The sequence below is a fragment of the Triticum aestivum genome, chromosome 5D (assembly GCF_018294505.1).
Source record: "Triticum aestivum cultivar Chinese Spring chromosome 5D, IWGSC CS RefSeq v2.1, whole genome shotgun sequence".
Classification (NCBI taxonomy): Eukaryota; Viridiplantae; Streptophyta; class Magnoliopsida; order Poales; family Poaceae; genus Triticum; species Triticum aestivum.
In genome coordinates this window covers 9166798-9186639 of record NC_057808.1, presented here as the reverse complement: position 1 = coordinate 9186639, position 19842 = coordinate 9166798, and the positions used below count along the sequence as shown (strand labels likewise).

Genomic DNA, 19842 nt, shown 5'->3' with positions numbered 1-19842 from the left:
TAACGCCCGCATTAGGGATGAAATTGACATCCCTCCCCCCTTTGACGTTCCATGATCTTTGGGTCACTGGCACTCAAGACCACGGAAACTTCTCTACCTAGATAAGGTCATTATCCTGGCCCCCTAGAAATATGGGCTGAGGAATGTAAAAGCTTTTGCTGATATGGGTGAGCATGTTTCTACTTCAGTTAGAAACATTTAGTGAATCTACTTCTTTATAAAGAAAGGGTTCTCCAACCCAGTTTTATTGAAAAACGAGGCAACCACACGACATCAGACAAAACTCTCTCTAATTGCCAAATAAAAAAGATGATTAACCGTTAGTGAGTTTGTTCATCGCAAACATACTGTCGCTTCAACCTTGGTAATTACATCTTGTGCAGGTGCTAACAATATTACAAAGGGAGCAACGAGTATTATATTTGCTTTTTTTTAACAGGGAGTATTATGTTTGCTAACAACATTTTTGTTTCTGGAAAAGAGTTTGCTAAGAACTTAGAACTAACTGGACTGGATATTAAAAAGTTTTTTACTCGCTCCCTTGAAGTTTACGCGCCTAGCTTTGCTTGTCCTAGAAAACAAGGATGTACATACAAGAGCGGCGGCATGCCGGAGGGCGGAGCTACTCTACATGAGATGGTGGCCGTCGAGGCCGGGGTGCATGGATGCCGGCGGGCCCATGAGCGGGAACGAGCACCAGGGCGCGTACATCTGCCCCCCGGCGGCGGCGTCCTCGACACCGCCGGGGCGCACGGGCACGGGCTGCGTCGGCGCGCGCTGCAGCTGATGTGTGTGCTGGTGCTGCCTGGCCATGGCCGCGGCGGGCGCGCCGGTGAGCCTCTGCACGAGGTCGCGGAACTCCCGGGGCTCCACGCGGTACACCTTGGGCGGCGTCGGCGCCGGCGTTAAGCCGCCGCCCGCGCGCCACGGCTTGGCCGGCGGCTTCTGGACGGCCCTCAGCGCCGCCTCGTGGCCGGGCACGGACGGCCTCCTCATCTCGTGCCCATGGTGCAGCAGATGGTCCATCGACGTACGTGCTCGGCCGACCAAGTCGAACCGTGGGCGCTTGAACGATCGGTCAAGAACTTACACTTGCAGCGACAGGAAGAAGAAGCGGAAGCAGAGCAAGGCAGAGTATATGGAGCATGGAGACGAGGGCGGGGGCAGGGGAGGTATATATAGCGGGCGTCCGCGCGTGCGCGAGGGGCTGAGACCGTGAGAGGCTTCTAGAAGAGAAGACGGTGGAAGCAAGCCGGAAGCGGGGTGCCCGCGTGGCTGGGTGGCGGCGCCGGCGACGCAACACGTGGATGGGGACGGGCGGTCAATCGCGGCGCCCGCCTGCCATGCAGCGATCGGCCGGCCGGCCAGCCAGCCATGCCATGCAAATATCTCTCGGCGGAGTTTTTTATTGTGGAATTTTTGTGACTTGCAGATTTCTGCGTCAGCTGCTTGTTGGACGCATCGGCGAGGGCGCAACAGCTGCGCCTTCCTAGTTTGGACCGACGCTACCGACCTACGGTGCCGAGGTTGGTGCCATCGACGGCTGGCTGGCTGGCCGCCTGGCTTATCCGGCGTGCTGCATCACCACCATCCTCTAGATCGATCCATCTCTATAACTTCTTGTTCCTATCTAAAATAGTACTCCTACGTCTCTGCAGCCACAGCTGACACGTACGTACGTACGGATCACCATATAATCTTAGCCTGTTCATCCCCCTCGATGAGTATCAAGGCTATAGATGAGTTACGGGAACGTATACGGTCTTGCTAAATCTCAGTCGACTGCATGTGAAATTCTTTTGATTGTTTGTAGAATCGAAATAACTATACAGTCTTTCTTGTTTCACTTGCAAGGCAAAGAAAATAAAATGTCAGTTTTGTTATTACAACCTTATTTTTTTTATGTCAAAGACAAAAAGCTACGCGCAAATTCTCATTGGATCTCGGGTAGCACCACCAGATCTTAACAACGATGGCTATTCAGATAAGTCTTCGGGTAGCAGCACCAGATCTTGGCCGAGGACCCCAGTATACTGTACTAATATTTATAGGTCCTGTAATTGAGTGAGATTGTCAGGGCGCAAAAGCAGATATGGTCCGGTATTCCCTTGTTCCCCATATTGGTTATGTTCCTTATTCCTCAAGTCTTAGTCAAGTTACCCTAAAAAAAAGTCTTAGTCAACTTAGAACTAGCCACACCCGAACATATAAAAACAAGTACAATAGGATGACGTAGGCGGGTTGTAAGCCTTTAAATATTATATTTTTAGTGAGTTGAAGGAGAGAGAAGGATAGCGGACTACTGATTAATAGCCGAGTGCAGCACGCTCCTGGACATGTTATGAGAGATTGAGGTGGGCCATGTATCAAAAAGGTAGTACATATTTATTTGCAACTATTTTACTTGTCGGCTATAGATGATCTGGCAAGATCTTATAGCTATACTATTAACCATGCTCTAATTACCCTATGCAAACTTTAATTTGCATCGACGACATCTGGAAGACGGAACGTGTACTGGGTTCGTGGTTCGTGGATGACATGTATGGTTTTCTCTTTCGGGGTTTTAGTCATGCCGGGGTGCCAGATCTGGAGTTCGATGACGTGTCCGGGGTGTTGCCCCAGTCTGTTTTTTTTCAACGGCAAGGGCTTCACTTTTGGTGAGCCATCTTAGAGGTCCGCAAAGCTGCATATCAGCGATGGAGCCGCGTCGAGCTCGGGTGACAAGGTGATCTGCCATTCTTTTCTTCGGTGACTGTTGTGGTGGTGCCGGAGGCAGGTGACGGACGTTGGTGTCAAGCTCAGAGTTGTTCTGCTATCTTTTCAGTTTTGTCATGTTGGTTCTTATGTGACTTGTACTTTGATCTTTATGATATGAATGAGACACTTATTACCATGCAAAAAAACTTTAATATTCCTAATTGAAAACGGACTAATCTTTCCTTCAATAAATGAAAAGAGACAAGTCTTCTGCTTCCGCTTTCACTTAAGGGGCGCGCTACGCGTCCGCCAGCTGATCTTTCTAAGGTTCGGCCGTGCGCGAGCCGTTAGATTTGATGCATCAGGCGGCCGAGCGTTACCATCCATCATTGCAACACATGCTTTGTTGCGAAAATTTCTTGCAACAGACATCTTGTTGTAGATTTTTTCGCAACAGATGCCTTGTTGCAGTTTTTTGCAACAGACATCTTGCTGTAGTTTTTTAGAATTTTTCTGCAACAACCGTTTTGTTGCGGATTAATTTTGTGCAACACAGGACTTGTTGCAGGATTATATTTTTATAAAACGAAGCAAAATGAAGCCGCCTCGCATCACAGTAGCCGTTCGCCGCCAAGATTTGCAACACCGCCATTGTTGTGGAAATAGGTGCTTGCACTCGCCTTTATGCTGAGGACGCGTGGCACGCAACGGAGGTGGTGGACACTTGGTGATTATTAACCAGGGCAATCGTTTCCCTTCGCTTAAAGGGAAAAAATAAAGATTACTACTCCTGCATAAGAGCCGTTCAGACTATTGCAAAAGCCGTTCAGAGATATGATCATTGGTTCAAGCTCCGGAGAAATGCATGTGGAGATATAAGTGCAAGCCCTCTCATGAAATGCATTGCGTCTATTCGTTATTGGCATATGGGTGTTCGGCCGATGAAATCGATGACTATGTCGGCATTGATGAAGACACAATGTTGGAGGCTGTTCAAAGATTCACTAAAGCAGTGACCGCTGTTTTTGGCCGGAGTACTTGAGAGCACCAACCGAGGAAGACATCCAGAGGTTGATGACTGAGAGTGACGCAAAAGGATGGCAGGGTTGCTTGGATCACTTTCCTTGTCGTCGGGCTTTGGCTCCCTTTCCTCCGGTTCGCCGGCGCTCCGCCCCATCAAGCCGGAACCACAGGAGATGCCGCTCGTGCGCCGCACCCGCGGCGGCCCCCTCGTCATCAACGAGGGCGGCCGTCCCTCTCCTTCTTCTTCCCGCCTCGCCAGGCCGAAGACTGAGCTGGGGTTGCTCCCCGTGAAGAAGGAGCTCGAGGCCATGGCCGCCGCTGACGAGACCGACCTCAAGTGGGCGAGGGTGGACTACGTCCGCGAGCAGAAGGAGCGCCAGCGCCGCGCCTTCGAGGAGATCGCCGCTCGGCGCCGCGGACGCGAGGAGGGCGGCATCGTCATCCTTGACAGCGACGACGACGACGGCAACGGCGACTACACCCGGTTCCACAGGCTGCTCGGCATGTAGATGGCGTGAGACGGCGGCGGCGTAGTAGTGCTAGGCGTAGTTTGTCGTTTTTAGTGTGTTTTTTAAGTTTTGGTACAAATCTCGATGAAATCGCCTAGTTTGGACGAATTTCTGTCGTGTTTGGCCGATTTCCTTTTTTTTTTCAAAAAACGGCGTCTGGAGACGACCTGGGTGCGGCGGCTGGGAACCCGATCGCCCTCACGCCGAATTTATCGCCAGTTTCGCCCCAGGCGGCGCTATTTCAAGCCCCTGAGGTGCGAACGGCTGGAGATGCTCTAAGAATGCTGAACCCTGAACACCCCTGCTATTGCCGTCTAAAAAACACTTGTAATCAAGGACCTATAGCCATACAATTTTTTTTTCGAGTGAACCGATTAAGCAAACGAAGCATCTTTTTGACCAGCAAAAAAGCACAACGTCGCGCGGCCGCCATTAACCAAGCATTCGTCGAAATCGAAAAGAAAAAGGAAATCTCTGTCACAGCTAGCTGCTTGTTGGACGCATCGACGAGAGCACACCGCGCACGTACCGTACCTGGACCTATCTAGCTAGCCCAATTGGACCGGCGTACACGAGGTGGCTGTTGCAATCGTCGGCTGCCTTGCCATTGCCAATGCCAATCCTATATATCCCGGCGGCCTCACATGCGTCATCGTCTCTTGTTGTTGCTCCTATCTAATCTACTCCCTCCATTGCAAAATAGATGAACAAACTTTAATACAAAGTTAATACAAAGTTGGGTCATCTATTTTGGAACGAAGAGAGTAACTATCTATCTATCTGCAACGAGGTTGGCCCTCGCTTTCTATCCATCTGCAAACAAAACAAGGGAGAACCCGTACGAATGGGACAGTGTACTATTACTACTCCAACGTACGTACACAGCGAGTGCGTGTACCTCTCTCGAGTCAGTTTCGCGCCAATTTTTTCACTTGACTGGACGTGCTATTGTGAGTGCGCGTGTACGTGCGTCGTGCATGCCATGCTGACTCCGGTGGCCAGGACGACTAAGACCGTGCGTGTCCGAGCAAGCAAGGGAAGAGAGCGTGCACTGGGGGCTGCCGGCCACCGCGTATTGCGTCACTCAGTTGGCCAGTCAAACTTGTACGCACGAACGACGGGAGCGATTCAATCGGAGGAACGGAATATATATTCACGTAAATTCTCTCACAATCCTGGGTCCTCCGCCCTGTGATGAGACTGGGACTTGTGGGGCTGATGCCAAATTATTAGTAATAATAATTACCAGTTAGTTGAACGATGAACATCATTCTGTTTTCTTGGGATGAGTGTGCTTTCGGTTCAGCATAGTGATGTATACTACCTTCTAGTTCGCCGCCACTGTCTACCCAGAGCTCCCCTTCGTTGGTACTGGAGTACACCCGGAGGCGTCCCACCTCGCGGCGGCCCTTTGGACTACTGTAGAATACGTGAATTACACGATGTATTGTTCTTCATGCATAGGCATGTACTAGCACATATGCCCGTGCGTTGCAACGGAAAAAATTGATGTTTTGTGCAAGCATAATGTCCCACAGCCTATATATGACAAAAATACATATATTTAGAAACTACATCCGTGTAGAAATCTAGTGATATACTTTTCATGACATATAATATATATTTAATTCCTCAAATCGATGACCTAGAAATACACGAATGACTTATACATCGAGAGGGAGGTAGTAACTCAAACCCTTCATGTAGAATTTTTTAAGACCACAATCTTTCTTTTAGTTATTCAACCGCTTTACCCATAATCCTTTATTTAATTAGCCACGTCCGTTAAATATTCTATTTATACCCACAATCCTTCCTTTATTAGCTCATTCGCTTAATTAGCTCCCCCTAAACATGATGACTGCCACTCGTATATTTAGAGTGAGTTGGGATTAGTAAATAGAAAGGCGCATAGGTCCTGTGTTCAATTCCCATAACATTGATTTATTTTGACCCAATTATTTTTCGCGGTCTCTGTGAAAGCCCATAAAAGGCCCATCAACATACAAGTACCTGGCCCAGATCGCTTAACGTGTATAAACCAAACGAAAAGGACTAAACCAAACCAAGAATACCTATTCCCTTTAATAGTAGGTATAGATATATGATGTACAAAGGTGGACCACGGACCTCAACTATACAAGGAACTAGGAGGCGGGCCCACTACATAATATGCACATAACACATATACTCAACACCCCCCCCCCGCAGTCGAAGCGGCACCGTGGCTGACGCAAAGACTGGATCGGAACTCCTCAAATGACGCCGTAGGCAAGCCCTTGGTCATGATATCGGCAAATTGTTGGGAAGTAGGAACGTGTAAAACACAAATATGGCCAAGGGCCACCTATTCCCGAACAAAATGAATATCCAACTCAATATGCTTGGTCCGTCGATGATGCACCGGGTTAGCGGAGAGGTAGACCGCCGAGACGTTGTCGCAGTAGACCACCGTGGCACGGTCAACAGGACAAGAGAGCTCCTGAAGCAGCTGACGAAGCCACGAACACTCGGCGACGGCGTTGGCCACCGCACGATACTCAGCCTCCGCACTGTAACGAGAGACCGTAGGCTGCCGCTTGGACGACCACAAGATAAGTGAGGGTCCAAGGTAGACACAATAGCCCGAAGTGGAGCGACAAGTGTCAGGGCAGCCCGCCTAGTCTGCATCGGAGTAGGCGGTGAGGGCGGTGTCGGCGGAGGCGTGAAGCGTGACGCCAAGATCCATAGTGCCACAGATAGAGCGGAGAATCCGCTTGACGGCAGCCCAGTGAACGTCTCGAGGAGCATGCATATGAAGATACACCTGCTGCACGGCATACTGGATCTCCGATCGAGTCAGAGTGAGGTACTGCAGAGCACCAACGATAGACCGATAGAAAGCAGCATCCGAAGTAGGAGAACCATCCGTGGCAGAAAGCTTGGCCTTCGTATCAACAGGCGTAGCGGCAGGCTTGCAGTTAAGCATGCCGGCGCGCTCCAGGAGCTCGTGAGCGTACTTCCGCTGATGAAGGAAGAAGCCATCCGGACGGCGCACCACCTCGACACGGAGGAAGTAGTGCAAAGGACCCAAGTCCTTGATGGCGAACTCAGCGCGAAGACGAGCTGTGAGCTGACTGAGGAGACTGGCTGTACATGCCGTGAGGATGATGTCGTCGACATAGAGCAGCAAGTAGGCCGTGTCAGAGCCCTGATGATAGAAGAAGAGCGAGGCGTCCGAGCGGGGTAGAGCGGAACCCAAGCTGGTGGAGAAACGCCGCGATGCGCTGGTACCAAGCGCGCAGAGCCTGCTTGAGTCCGTACAAGGACCGCGAAAGCAGGCACACGGGAAGCGCCGGGTCAACAAACCCGGTGGGCTGCTGGCAGAAGATCTGCTCCTCGAGGTGACCATGCAGGAAGGCGTTGGAGACGTCCATCTGGTGCACCGGCCAAGCACGGGAGACCGCAAGGTGGAGAACCGTGCGTATCGTGCTGGGCTTGACGACCGGAGCAAAGGTGTCGGTGAAGTCGATGCCAGCACGCTGTCGGAAGCCACGAACGACCGAGCGCGCTTTGTAGCGATCAAGGGTACCATCAGGACGGAGCTTGTGTTTAAAGACCCACTTCCCGGTAATCACGTTGGCGTGCCGGGGACGGGGAACAAGCTGCCACGTCCGGTTGCGCAACAGGGCGTCAAACTCCTCTTGCATCGCAGCCATCCAAAGCGGGTCATGAAGAGTGGCTCGAACGGAGGACGGCAACGGCGACGGCATAGAGGTGGACGCCGCATGGACGTAGTCATCCGAGGCGTAGCGCGAGCTCGGGCGAAAAACACCTGTACGGGCGCGGGTGACCGGACCGGCCACAGGCGCCGAGGGGGCCGGGGGCGGCAGGGGCGCCAAGGGGCCCGCCGGCGCCGGGGGCGTCGAGGGGGCCGCGGGCGCCGCGGTCGGGGCGCCGGGGGTGCCAGCGCCGTGGCTGGAGGAAGCGCCGCGTGCGGGGGGCGCGCCTCAAAGCCAGGGGCGGGCCAAGAGAGGCGCGCGAGCGCCCTGGGAGAGGCGTCGACAAGCCCGCGTCACCGGTGGCGGGAGGAACAGCCGGCGGTACCTAGTGAAACGGAAACACATGCTCATCAAAGTAAACGTGTCGGGAAGTGAACACACGGTGGGAGACGGGATCATAGCACCGATATCCCTTGGAGTTAGAGGGGTAGCCGATGAAGATGCAAGCGACAGATCAAGGTGCAAGCTTGTGAGAAGCAGTGTCGGCAGTGCTGGGATAGCAAAGGCACCCAAAAATACGCAAGTCGTCGTAAGACGGGGGCGTACCAAAGAGAAGATGGTGAGGTGCGTAGTGCCACCGTGGGCGGCAGGGTCTAATGTTAAGAAGAAGTGATGCAGTGGCGAGTGCGTCCGGCCAGAAACGAGGCGGCACGTTGGCATGAAACAGGAGCATGCGAACGCAGTCATTGAGAGTGCGAAGGACGCGTTTGGCTCGACCGTTCTGCTGTGAAGTGTACGGGCATGTGAGGCGGAAAACTGTGCCGTGATGCGACAAAAAGGTGCGGAAAGCGAGGTTGTCGAACTCTTTTCCATTGTCCGTTTGAAGCGCAAGGATGGGATGCCCAAACTGCGTGCGGACATAGGAGTAAAAAGCCGTCAAGGTAGAGAGTGCATCCGACTTTCTGCGCAAAGGAAAAGTCCACACATAATGGGAATAATCATGAGAATGACCAGATAATATAAATAGCCCGAGTTACTGGGAACCGGAGAAGTCCACACATCGCTATGAATCAACTGAAAAGGGAAGGAAGCAATGATGGTGGAATTATTAAACGGCAGGCGAACATGTTTGCCGACTCGACATGCATGACAAGTGTGATCCTCAATTTTATTGCAAATGAAACTGAAACTCCTAAGAATATGACGAATTGTGACGGGGTTGGGATGACCCAAGCGAGCGTGTCAGAGATCGACTCCAGCGGAGAGAGCAACCGGTGCGGTGGTGGTGGATGAAGGCGAGTGCACCGGATAGAGCTCGTCGGGGCTGTCACATCGGTGAAGTACCATCCTGGTTCGAGCGTCTTTGACACAAAAACCAAGCTCGTCAAATTCAACGGTAACAGGATTTTCACGAGTGAAACAACGAACAGAAATGAGATTCTTAATAAGATGAGGTGACACAAGTATGTTAGACAAAGATAATGGAGTAGAATTAGAAGGAAAACAAGTGTGCCCAATGTGTGTGATAGGAAGTGTGGAACCGTCGCCGACAATGATGCGGCGGTCGATGGAGACAGGAGTGAAGGAGGCAAGGTTACCAGGATGAGCAAACATGTGAGCCGTAGCACCGGTGTCCATGTACCAATCACCACCTCCAGCGTAGTTGTTCGGCGTAGGAGCGGCATGCAGTGCGGGGAGGAGCACCGGGTCCCAGGGCGCCGGCGACAGGGCCGGCGAGGGGGACGGAGACGCCATGGGGAGGGCGTAGCCGCCACTCGGCTGCGGCAGTGGGTAGACTCCATACGGTATGGGTAGCAGCCCCAGCTGCGACTGCGGTGCCGGGTAGGCCGGATGGCCCACTGACAGATGCTGCAGGTGCTGAGCGTCGTCTGGCTGATGCCCAGCAGGCGGGTGCTGGCCTGCTGACGACCCCCACAAGTATCCGGAAGATCCGTACACGGGCGAAGCCCCATACGTAGGATTCCCGTACGTGGGAACGGGCGCGTCGAACGCCGCGCACAACAGCAAGGGGTCGACGGGCAAAGGCGGCGCCAACGATGGCGGGGCCGCGCCGTTGGACGCCGGCGGCGGAACCGCACCAGAGGGCCCGTAGCGGGACTGGCCGGAGAGTGCGGGGCCGCGCCGTAGTACGCCGGCGGTGGAGCCGCGCCAGAGGGCGCCGTCGGCAGGACGGCAGATGCGGCGGCGGACGCGGGTCGGGCAGCACGCATATGCTTGCGCTGACCGGGGGTGAGTGGCGTGCGGGTCGGGCGGCTAGCGGGCGCGGGTCGGGCAGCTCGCGTATGCTTGCGCTGACCCGGGGGTGCCTCGCGTCCCGTCCGCGTGCGTTGGCGGCAGCGCGCTGGCCCTTGTCAGGCGCCGCAGTGGCCCGACCCGGTGCATGGTCGGTGATGCATCCCGCATGGCCCCGTGCTATACTTGATGCTTGACTCGTGGCATGCATGTGCATGGATTCTCCCTGCATAAACGTGTTTGTACGGATCTGCATGGTTGCCCAAGTGGCAGGAGCGGCTCGCGAGGCGGGAAGGCAGCGGCGAGCGATCTAGCGATCGATGCAAGCCCGCGGCGGCTTTCGGGCGAGTGAGCAAGCGATCGGCGCGGGAGGCTGGGAAGCGAGGCGAAGGGCGAGCGACGCGGGAGGCTGGTGAGCGAGCGGCGCGGGCGGCCGGGTAGCGAGGAAAACGGCCGCGGCTGGGTAGCTCGCGACAGGGAGAAGCAGCGGCCGGCGCGTGGGAGCGCGCAAACGGCGGCGGCGACAGGTGCAGGAGGCGCGCCGGTGGCGGTGGCAGGGTTGCAGCGACGGCGGCGGCGGAAGGCTAGAGTTAGAACCCGGAAACTGATACCATGTAGAATATGTAAATTGCACGATGTATTGCTCTTCGTGCATAGGCATGTATATATGATGTAGAAAGGTGAACCACGGACCTCAACTATACAAGGAACTAGGAAGCGGACCCAATACATAATATGCACATAACACATATACTCCCTCCGTCCGGTGAAGAGTGTACATCTAGCTTCAAAATTTGTCCACAAAAGAGTGTACTTCTACCTTCCCAATGCACTTTAAAGTGGGAAAAAATACTTCTCTCTCATCACAAGGTAATCAAGACTAACAGCAATCTACACATGGTCTTCTTAATTTCTACATGCACTTAGCTCATTGGGAGTTAGGTAATTAAAGAGGAGAGAGATGGTGGCTTGCTTCTTTCCAATGCATTTTTTATTCAACTTCATAATTTGTCCTAAAATTTTAGATGTACACTCTTTACCGGACGGAGGGAGTACTCAACAACTACGAATCAACCATCTCGCTATCTTCTTTTTTATATACATAAAATATACTTCTCCATCAAACCGAACGTGCGTGGTCCTCTTTCCTAAGTCAACCAATTAGCCAAACAAAGCATCTTTTTGACCAAACCAAGTCGTCGGCGGCAGTCCACCTCATTCCACTCCCACGACAAGAAAAAGAACGGAGGAGGAAGAGACGGGTCAGCCGTCAGCAGCCCACCGCCACTCAGCACTCACCGCACGGTTTTGATCGCTTTGACTCTGACCAGCCAACAGGATACGAACAGGCTGGGCTAGTTATAGAGCACCCGGACGTCCGGCTCTGAGCATCTACAGCCACGCGCTTCAAATCTGTCTCATACATTCGGGCGTGCTGTCCGGTCATGACTTTTTAACCCGTCAAACGGCAATCAAATGCTCGGGCTGACCGGCACCCCATATCCAACCCAAAAATGGGTGGATATGGGCCCCCGGGCACGTCCGCCACATCGGACCCAGCCCATGCTGGCTCACTCGACCTCACATAAAATCCTCCCTATCCGCTGATCGGACCAAACCTTAGCCACTTCACTCCCCTCCACTATTAGAAAATAGGGCTTTGGTTCGGGCCTGGCCAGCCCATTAGTCCCGATTCATTCACGAACCGGGACCCATGGGGGCATTCGTCCCGGTTCGTGAGCCCAGAGGGCCGGCCGGGGCGTCGTGGACATTGGTCCCGGTTCGTCTGGACACATTTGTCCCCCGGGACCAATGGCCTCGCTCCTGGCCCACAGCCATTGGTCCCGGTTCGTGGCTCGAAGCGGGACAGAAGGGGGAGCTTTAGTCCCGGTTCCTTCCACGAACCGGGACAAATGAGTTGCCTATATATACCCCATCGCCGCAGCAAAGCACTCCACAGTGCTTTGTTTTTTGCTCGCCGGCGAGGGGGAGGCATTTGGGTGCTCTAGCTCACCTCCTATGCACAATGGGTGTTCGATGAAATGCCCGAGCCACACTAGTTAATCTTTCTCCTCTCGAAACTCGACCTCCGAGCTCCATTTTCCCTGAGATTTGTCTAGTTTTAACGGTCTGTCACGCCCCGTCCCCGTCTTCACCGCCGTCGATCGCCAGCGCCGGCCCAACCGTGGCGAGCCTCTTGTTCTTATCTTCTTTCTGAAAGAAAAAAAATTCTTACTTCAGATAGATATTTGTCTAATTTTCTTACTTTTATTTTTTTATTATATAGTGCGATGGTTTTGGTATCCGCCCCCGTCGGCCCTCGTCCTGTCTATGATTTGGATGTGGTATATATTATCTTTTTATAACTATTTGGTTCATTTATTGTTTATGACAATTATGCCGACCAACGTGACATAGATTTTATTTATCTAGGAGGTGGTTGAACCGGAAATTCCAACCGACCCTATTGTTGAGAGGTTAAATTTAATTGAAGAAGAAAACAATTACTTGAAGAAAAAATAAAAAAAATTGAGGAGGAGAAGATGATATTGGAGTTGCATGTTGCGGATGTCGTCGATGATCACAAGATCAAGATGGATGCAATGCGGTTGAAGATTAGAAAGATTAGAAAATATGCCATTCATACCGAGGCTTGGTATCATTATGTCGTTGGATCAATTGTTACCTTGGTTGTGATTATGATCGCATTTGTTGTTGCATTGAAAGATTTTACATAGTTTCAATGTATGGTTTAACTAGATGCTCTCGAGAGCTATATGTTGTTCAATTTGAACTATGTATGCACTTTGGTTTTAATGTGATGATGAACTTCTATTAATTTGGTCACTAATCTATTCATGATGTTGCCTTTGATCGAAGAAAAAGTGAAGACTTTCTCTCCACAACTATTATGATGATGCCTTTGGTCTAGAATATCACTGCAGTTACATGTGAAGAAATGAAATCCCTTTGTAACAGACGAGTTTCCGTATGAAACCCTGGTACTTCGAAAGAGATTGTCCGTTTTGTACACGAAGTGCATCCAGTTTTTGCCGTAACCCTCTCTACTTTCTTGCACATGCTATGTGGATGAAATGATGATACCATGCCAACTTTCAACATTTTCAGAGTTCATTTGGAATGCTTTTCAATTTTAGTGTCTTATAGCTCAAAACAACCAGTAAATGCATGAAAAATAACAAATGAAGTCAGAAAGAGTTAAAAATTGATGATGTGGCTTCGAATGGTGCGTTTTGAACACAGAAAAAGTCTGGAGTTCAAATAAGTTCAAAAAAAAAGAGATCCCTTTGTAACAGACGAGTTTCCGTATGAAACCCTGATACTTCGAAAGAGATTGTCCGTTTTGTACACGAAGTGCATCCAGTTTTTGCCTAACCCTCTCTACTTTCTTGCACATGCTATGTGGATGAAATGATGATACCATGCCAACTTTCAACCTTTTCAAAGTTCATTTGAAATGCCACGAACCGGTACTAAAGGTGCTAAATGAACCGGTACTAAATGAAATGCCTTTGTAACAGCCTTAGAACCGGTACTAAAGGAATCAACTAAAAAGCTTTTATAAACCCCTAGTGTTTTTAATTAAACTTTAATAAAATAAATAAGTAGAAACAAAATAAAATAAATTTTAATAAAATAAATAAGTAGAAACAAAATAAAATAAACTTTAATAAAATAAATAAGTACAAACAAAAAAACTTGAATAAAGTAAAATAAATAAACTTTAATAAAATAAATAAAAATAGCAACAGTAAGTATTTTGTTGTAAGTAGAAACAAAATAAAATAAATAAAGCAACAAAGAAAAAAAAGTGCCACCTACTGGGCCACCACGGCCTGAATACGACTAGAAACCCAACCATGGGCCAGGATTCAGGCCCGCAGAAGGCCCAGTAGGCCCACAGGCACATCGTGACGAATTAGGCCCGAAAGCCTGCAGTTGAGAGGAGCTCGAGAGGGTTGGCGCAGCAGCGCTTATAAACCACTCTCGAGCTCTCTCAACTAACGAGGTGGGACTAAACTTTTGGCCGCGACGTGGGCAGCACAAAGCCTTTGGTCTCGGTTGGTGCCACCAACCGGACCTAAAGGGGTGCATTGGTACCGGTTCGTGGCACCAATCGGAACCAAAGCCCCCCCTTTAGTCCCGGTTGGTGCTGAACATTTTGATATATTATACGTTTTTTTTTCCGACATCGTATGCAAAAGTTATAGCGGTTTTACATTTTCCCTACACTTTTTGCAAAACATGTCCAAATTTAAGTTTTTAAATTTTCCTAACTAGTAGATGTAGTAATATAACTACCTCTCGAAGGATTTTATTTTTTAAAGTTTTTATCATTTTATTTTTTTCAAAACTGAAATGCGATACAAAGGGAGGGTAGAGTTTGAAAATTGCCCTATAGTGCCGGTTTGTGTCTCCAACCGGGACTATAGGTTAAGACACTTTAGTGCCGGTTGGTGACACAAACCGGTACTATAGGTTAGACCTTTAATACCGGTTCGTGTCACAAACCGGCACTAAAGGGGCTCGTGGGGCCCCGGCCTGACGCCAGCCTGCCACCACCCCTTTAGTACCGGTTCGTGGCACGAACCGGTACTAAAGATTCAACACGAACCGACACTAATGCATAGCCGTTCGAACCGGCACTAATGGTCACATTAGTGCCGGCTCAAATACAAACCGGGACTAATGAGTTGAACATTCGACCTTTTTTGTACTAGTGAATATATCCATCTGTCATGTTTGAATAATAATTGCCATGTTGTAAATATTTGCAGAAACTATGGAGCACCCTCGAGACGAAGCAACAGAAGCGGTGTTGGGGGACATAATCGCACAAGGAAGTGATGCCGTCTTGTCGTTTCTCAACGACACCGATGGTCTGGAAGGACAGGGTGAAGAAGCAGGCTACGGTGATCGAACAATGGAGGAGGAAAGACACCGTGATGACGGCTCCAGTGACGGAACGGAGTCCGGCCAGGTATATATATTAATTAAGGATGTGCTGACTATAGCTAATTGATGCATTAATTGTTTTTGGTATGTACACATATTAAATCTCTTCTTTCTTCTTTTCTAAGCGCTCCGGATCGAGCAAAACTTCGGTAACGAGACGAGGCCCGAAGAGAAAGTTGCGCTCGGATGAAAGGTACACGATCACCGAAATCGATCGCGATGGCCAACCGATTGAACCCCTCCGGACCAAGCAAGCATTTTCTGCTCAGTGCGGGGTTCTTGTTAGGGACACGATCCCGATCAGCATCGAGCAATGGTTTAAGCCTAAGGACGAAGACTCTGGGGTGTCTTATGTCGACGATAGGCAGAAAGCTGATCTTTGGACCGCGCTGAAGGCAAATTTCACCCTACCGCCAGAGGAGGATCCAGAGAAGCCAATTAAAGAGCCATTGATCAAGGCTCATGCTCTTAAGAAGATGGCTGAGCTATTCAGGAGGTGGAAGAATGAGCTGAAATCAACGTTTGTCGACCATGACAAGACTCCAGAATTCATCGGCCGATTTGAGAAGATCAAAGATTACTGGGACGCATTTGTCGCCCAAAAAAATTATGAGAAGGCCAAGAAGATGTTAGCGACATACAAGATAAATGCTGCAAAGAAGAAGCATCACCATCGCACGGGGTCAGGTGGCTACCTGAAAGCCCAGCTGTTGTTGGACAAGGCTGAGAATGACCTGCAGGATAAAGGGATCGAACCAGAGACATTGCGCTGGCCAGACCGTTCAAGGACTTGGTTCTTCGGGGTTGGGGGAACATTGGACCCTGAAACAGGGAAGTGCGTTTGGACGGACAAGCAGCTGAAAACACCCATCACGAGGCTTCAGGAGTTTATCGAAAAAGCGCAGCAAGGGACATTGATGCGGAGCATCCCTTGCCTACCCGCACCGACACTACTTCACCACCGCAAGCACCGCAAGGACCGATGACAAGAGCACGTGCACGCGCCATCGAGAACGAGGTTGATTCTCTCCTCTTCGAGTTTCGTTCGGAATCGCATGAGAATTGGGTTCTACCTCATAAAGACATGTTATGCATATAGGGTACCAAGGAGATGATCGTGAGAAGGAGAAGGTGAAGCTGCGAGCATCCATGGAGCAGGAGAAGGAAGGAGAGATCGAGAAGAGTGAAGAAGGAGGAGGAGGGGCAAAAACCCCTGGACACCCCGGGTGCCCGGCACCTGCAGCCCCCGGGTGCCCAGGCTCCTGCCCGCCTCCAGCCGTGCCCCCGGGTGCCCGGGCCTTGGCCGGCCGGGTGCCCGGCCCCCCGCGCCTCCAGCCGCTGGGCGCTGCCCTGGGTGCCCGGCCACCCCACCTGGCGACCTCCAGCGCTCCCCCGGGTGCCCGGGTCTTGGCCCCCCGGGTGCCCGGCCTCCCTCCAGCCGCCCCTTGAGCAGGCCGGGTGCCCGGCCCAAGTTGCCCGGGTGCCCGGTCCCCTCCAGTCCAGCCGCGTGTATTTGGCCTTTTGGCCTTTGTACCCCCCTCTCTTAACTTGTTTCATCCGTAGACTATATAAGGGCACCTCCTAGGTCATTTGTAGGGTTAGCAAAGTATTTTAGAACACCAAAGAGAGCTTTGCTCCTTGTATCCTCCTCCTCTTGGAGATCAAGACCCCTTTTTGGGAAGAATCTTGTGGATTGCAAGACCTCCCAAGGGAGTAGATCGTCATCAAGACCTCACCTCCTCTAGGAGTGGGAAGAACTTTACCTTTGTGCTCATTTCCTTGGATTGATCTTGTAATCTTGTGGATCTCATGTATGCTACTCTAGTGGATGTGATATTTGGGTTTGTTTGAGTGATTTGTGTCTTGTGTTCTTGAGTGTTCTTCCTCTTTTCCCCCTCCAAGTGTGAAAAGATCCCCTCTAGGGTTGCACCCTACAACATCTTGGTATCATGAGCAAGGTTGATTCACATCTTGGAGTCCCATCCCCCCATTTGCTGGCTGATTTTGTTGTTTTCGTCCAAATTCGAAAATTCCCCACAAAAATAGCCCCAATTTTTTTTCTTGCAATTTGTTGGATCTTGTGAGATTTGGTTGTTTTGGTCCATGGATTTGATGTTTGGCAAGTGGATCTAGCCCCTCCCCAACAATCCCCACCCTTCCCACCACGAAATCCTCTGAATTTTGCATTTCCCCCAAATTTTCCGCCCAAATCGGAGGCCACCGGGTGCTCGCACCTCAAACCACCGGGCACCCGCACCCCCGGGCCACTTTCCCCTGACCACCCCGGGCACCCGCACCCCCGGGCCACTTTCCCCTGACCACCCCAGGCACCCGCACCCTCCACCCCCGGCTCGTTTGGAAGCTCTTGACACCCCCCATCCACATATATCATTACCACCACCATTAGCCACCATCCAAAAGTCAGCACAAAAATCACCACCTTCCGCATTTGACCGATTATGATTTGCGGTTTTCGTTTCCTAAGGTGTTTCGGCTACTTAGGAACGTGTGACATCGACATCACCGCCATTCATCATCACCTCGGAGTCATCTTCACCGCTAACCGTAAGAAAGGACGGTAACCTCGACGACACTTACCTTTGCTTTTGCATTGATAGCCCAAGCCTTTTGCGTTGCTTACCCATCGGGACTAGCGAGTTGAGAATTGCCGGGCCACGCCATTGTGCACCGTAGTGATCTTGTTATCATCTTAGTGCCATAAGTCTCTCCCGTGCATATCTTACATACTTGTCTCATATCATACTTGGCTCGAGCATCAAGCATAGTGAAAAAAAAGCTTTTAAGCAAAAGAGGAGACACAAAGAGCTTATAAGCAATAGCATTGAGCCATTTTGCATATCATCTTGGTCACCACATACATAGCATAGTTGGGATTGAAGACGGCACGTTTCTCTCATAGGTTGGTGCACAAGCGTATCTTGCCCATTTTAGCAATCGAGCTAGCGTCTCTCTAGCATTCGCACAACAAGAGCATTTTCCGTGGTTACACATTTTGAGCTCACCCCTTGGTTGTGCGGATCCCATCTATCTTCCGTGTATGTGTGTTCCTAGTGATACTCTTGGCTTTCATCTATTTGCTTTACTTGCATTTTTGTGAACCTTCTCAACCTTATCGATATCTTGACTAACATTTGCTTGAATTTTTTGCCACCATCCTAACCGAGCTCCTCCATAAGCCTTTTACTTGTAGGTGTGAGAAACAAACCCGGTTCCAATTCTCCTATTGTGGCATTACATTGAGTAACACTTGTTACATCCTCAATCCTCGGAAAAGGTAACTTCGGTATTGTTTTCTCACTTTCCTACTCACCCCACTTGGTTATGATGGATAGGCCAAGTTCGTCGGCGAACCCGCTTTTCGTGGAGCAAGATGGTGATAACGGCTTCATCACCAAGAACCACTTCTTCATCGCGCAAAGAGCTCTCCATCAAGAGAATGAGGCCTTGGGTGAACGCCTTGACCGACTCGCCGCCGACGTTCGTCAAGCGGAAGCAAGGAACCGCGACTACATCGACGACAAGTTCACTACACAAATGGAAGAGCTCCGCAACATGATCGTGCGACGCCCACCTTCCTCGTCTACTTCAACAAGACGACGCCACTCAAGCCACCGCTCAAGTCAACACTCTTCGGACTACTCATCTTATGATACAAGTCCTCCCCGAGCTCGAGCCCCTCGACATGATGCTCCCCAAGATCGCCATTCTCAAGAAAATCCATTCCATGCAATGGCTTACAAGACCGAGTCCGAGCACGTGAAAGGGCGCGACAACAAGCGCAAGAACCAAGGGAGCAAGAGCAAATGCCTCCACAAGTGCCACGGCAACAACCTCAAGACAAAGACGCCATCCGTCAAGAACAAGAGGAACGAGCGCGCCTACACCAAGAGGAGCAAGATGTCGAAGCACTTCGACAACAACAACTACGGCAAGAAGTTCAAGCTCAAGCGGCCCTAGATGCACTCCGAGATTCCACACGTGCCGTTGCCCAACACGGTCGGGAAGCACGAGAACAAGAGGAAGCTCTTCGTCAAGAGATACAAGAAGAAGCCGCGAGACGCGAAGAACAACAAGAAAGGCGCAACCAAGCGCATATCCCTCGTCCTCCTCCACGACAACAACGACACCAAGTGGACCAAGTGCTTCCAGACCCTCCTCCACATCAAGAGCGACATCTCGAGGCACGAGCATTTGAGGACCTTCCTCCACGGCAAGAGCGATATCAAAACCGCTACTTCGATGAAGAACTCCGCTATGGAAAGCTCAAGTTCACCATGCCCAAGTTCTCGGGAAGCAATGATCCCGAAGAGTATCTCTCATGGGCCTTGAAGGTGGACAAGATATTCCGTCTTCACAACTACGACGAGGAGAAGAAAATCGCCATGGCCTCCCTCGAGTTCCAAGACTACGTTCTCATTTGGTGGGAACAAGTGATCGAGCGACGACATACAAGAGGCGAACCACCAATCACAACGTGGACGGAAACGAAGGATGTCATGAGAGCTCGCTTCGTGCCTACACACTACACCCGTGATCTCTTCAAGAAGTTGCAACTCCTCAAACAAGGAACGAAGACGGTGGAAGAATACTACCAAGAAATGGAGATTGCCATGATACGAGCCAATGTCAAGGAAGACGACGAGCAAACAATGGCACGC

At 50.9% G+C, this 19842-nt stretch overlaps 1 protein-coding gene across 1 annotated transcript; it reads right to left on the bottom strand.

Annotated features, from left to right (window-relative positions):
• Positions 1–326: 326 nt before the first annotated feature.
• Positions 327–1134, bottom strand: LOC123124095 (uncharacterized). The gene has a single exon (XM_044544796.1). The coding sequence runs from the start codon at positions 1024–1026 to the stop codon at positions 628–630; it is 399 nt and encodes a 132-aa protein (XP_044400731.1). The 5' UTR covers positions 1027–1134; the 3' UTR covers positions 327–627.
• Between the last annotated feature and the right edge of the window lie 18708 nt (positions 1135–19842).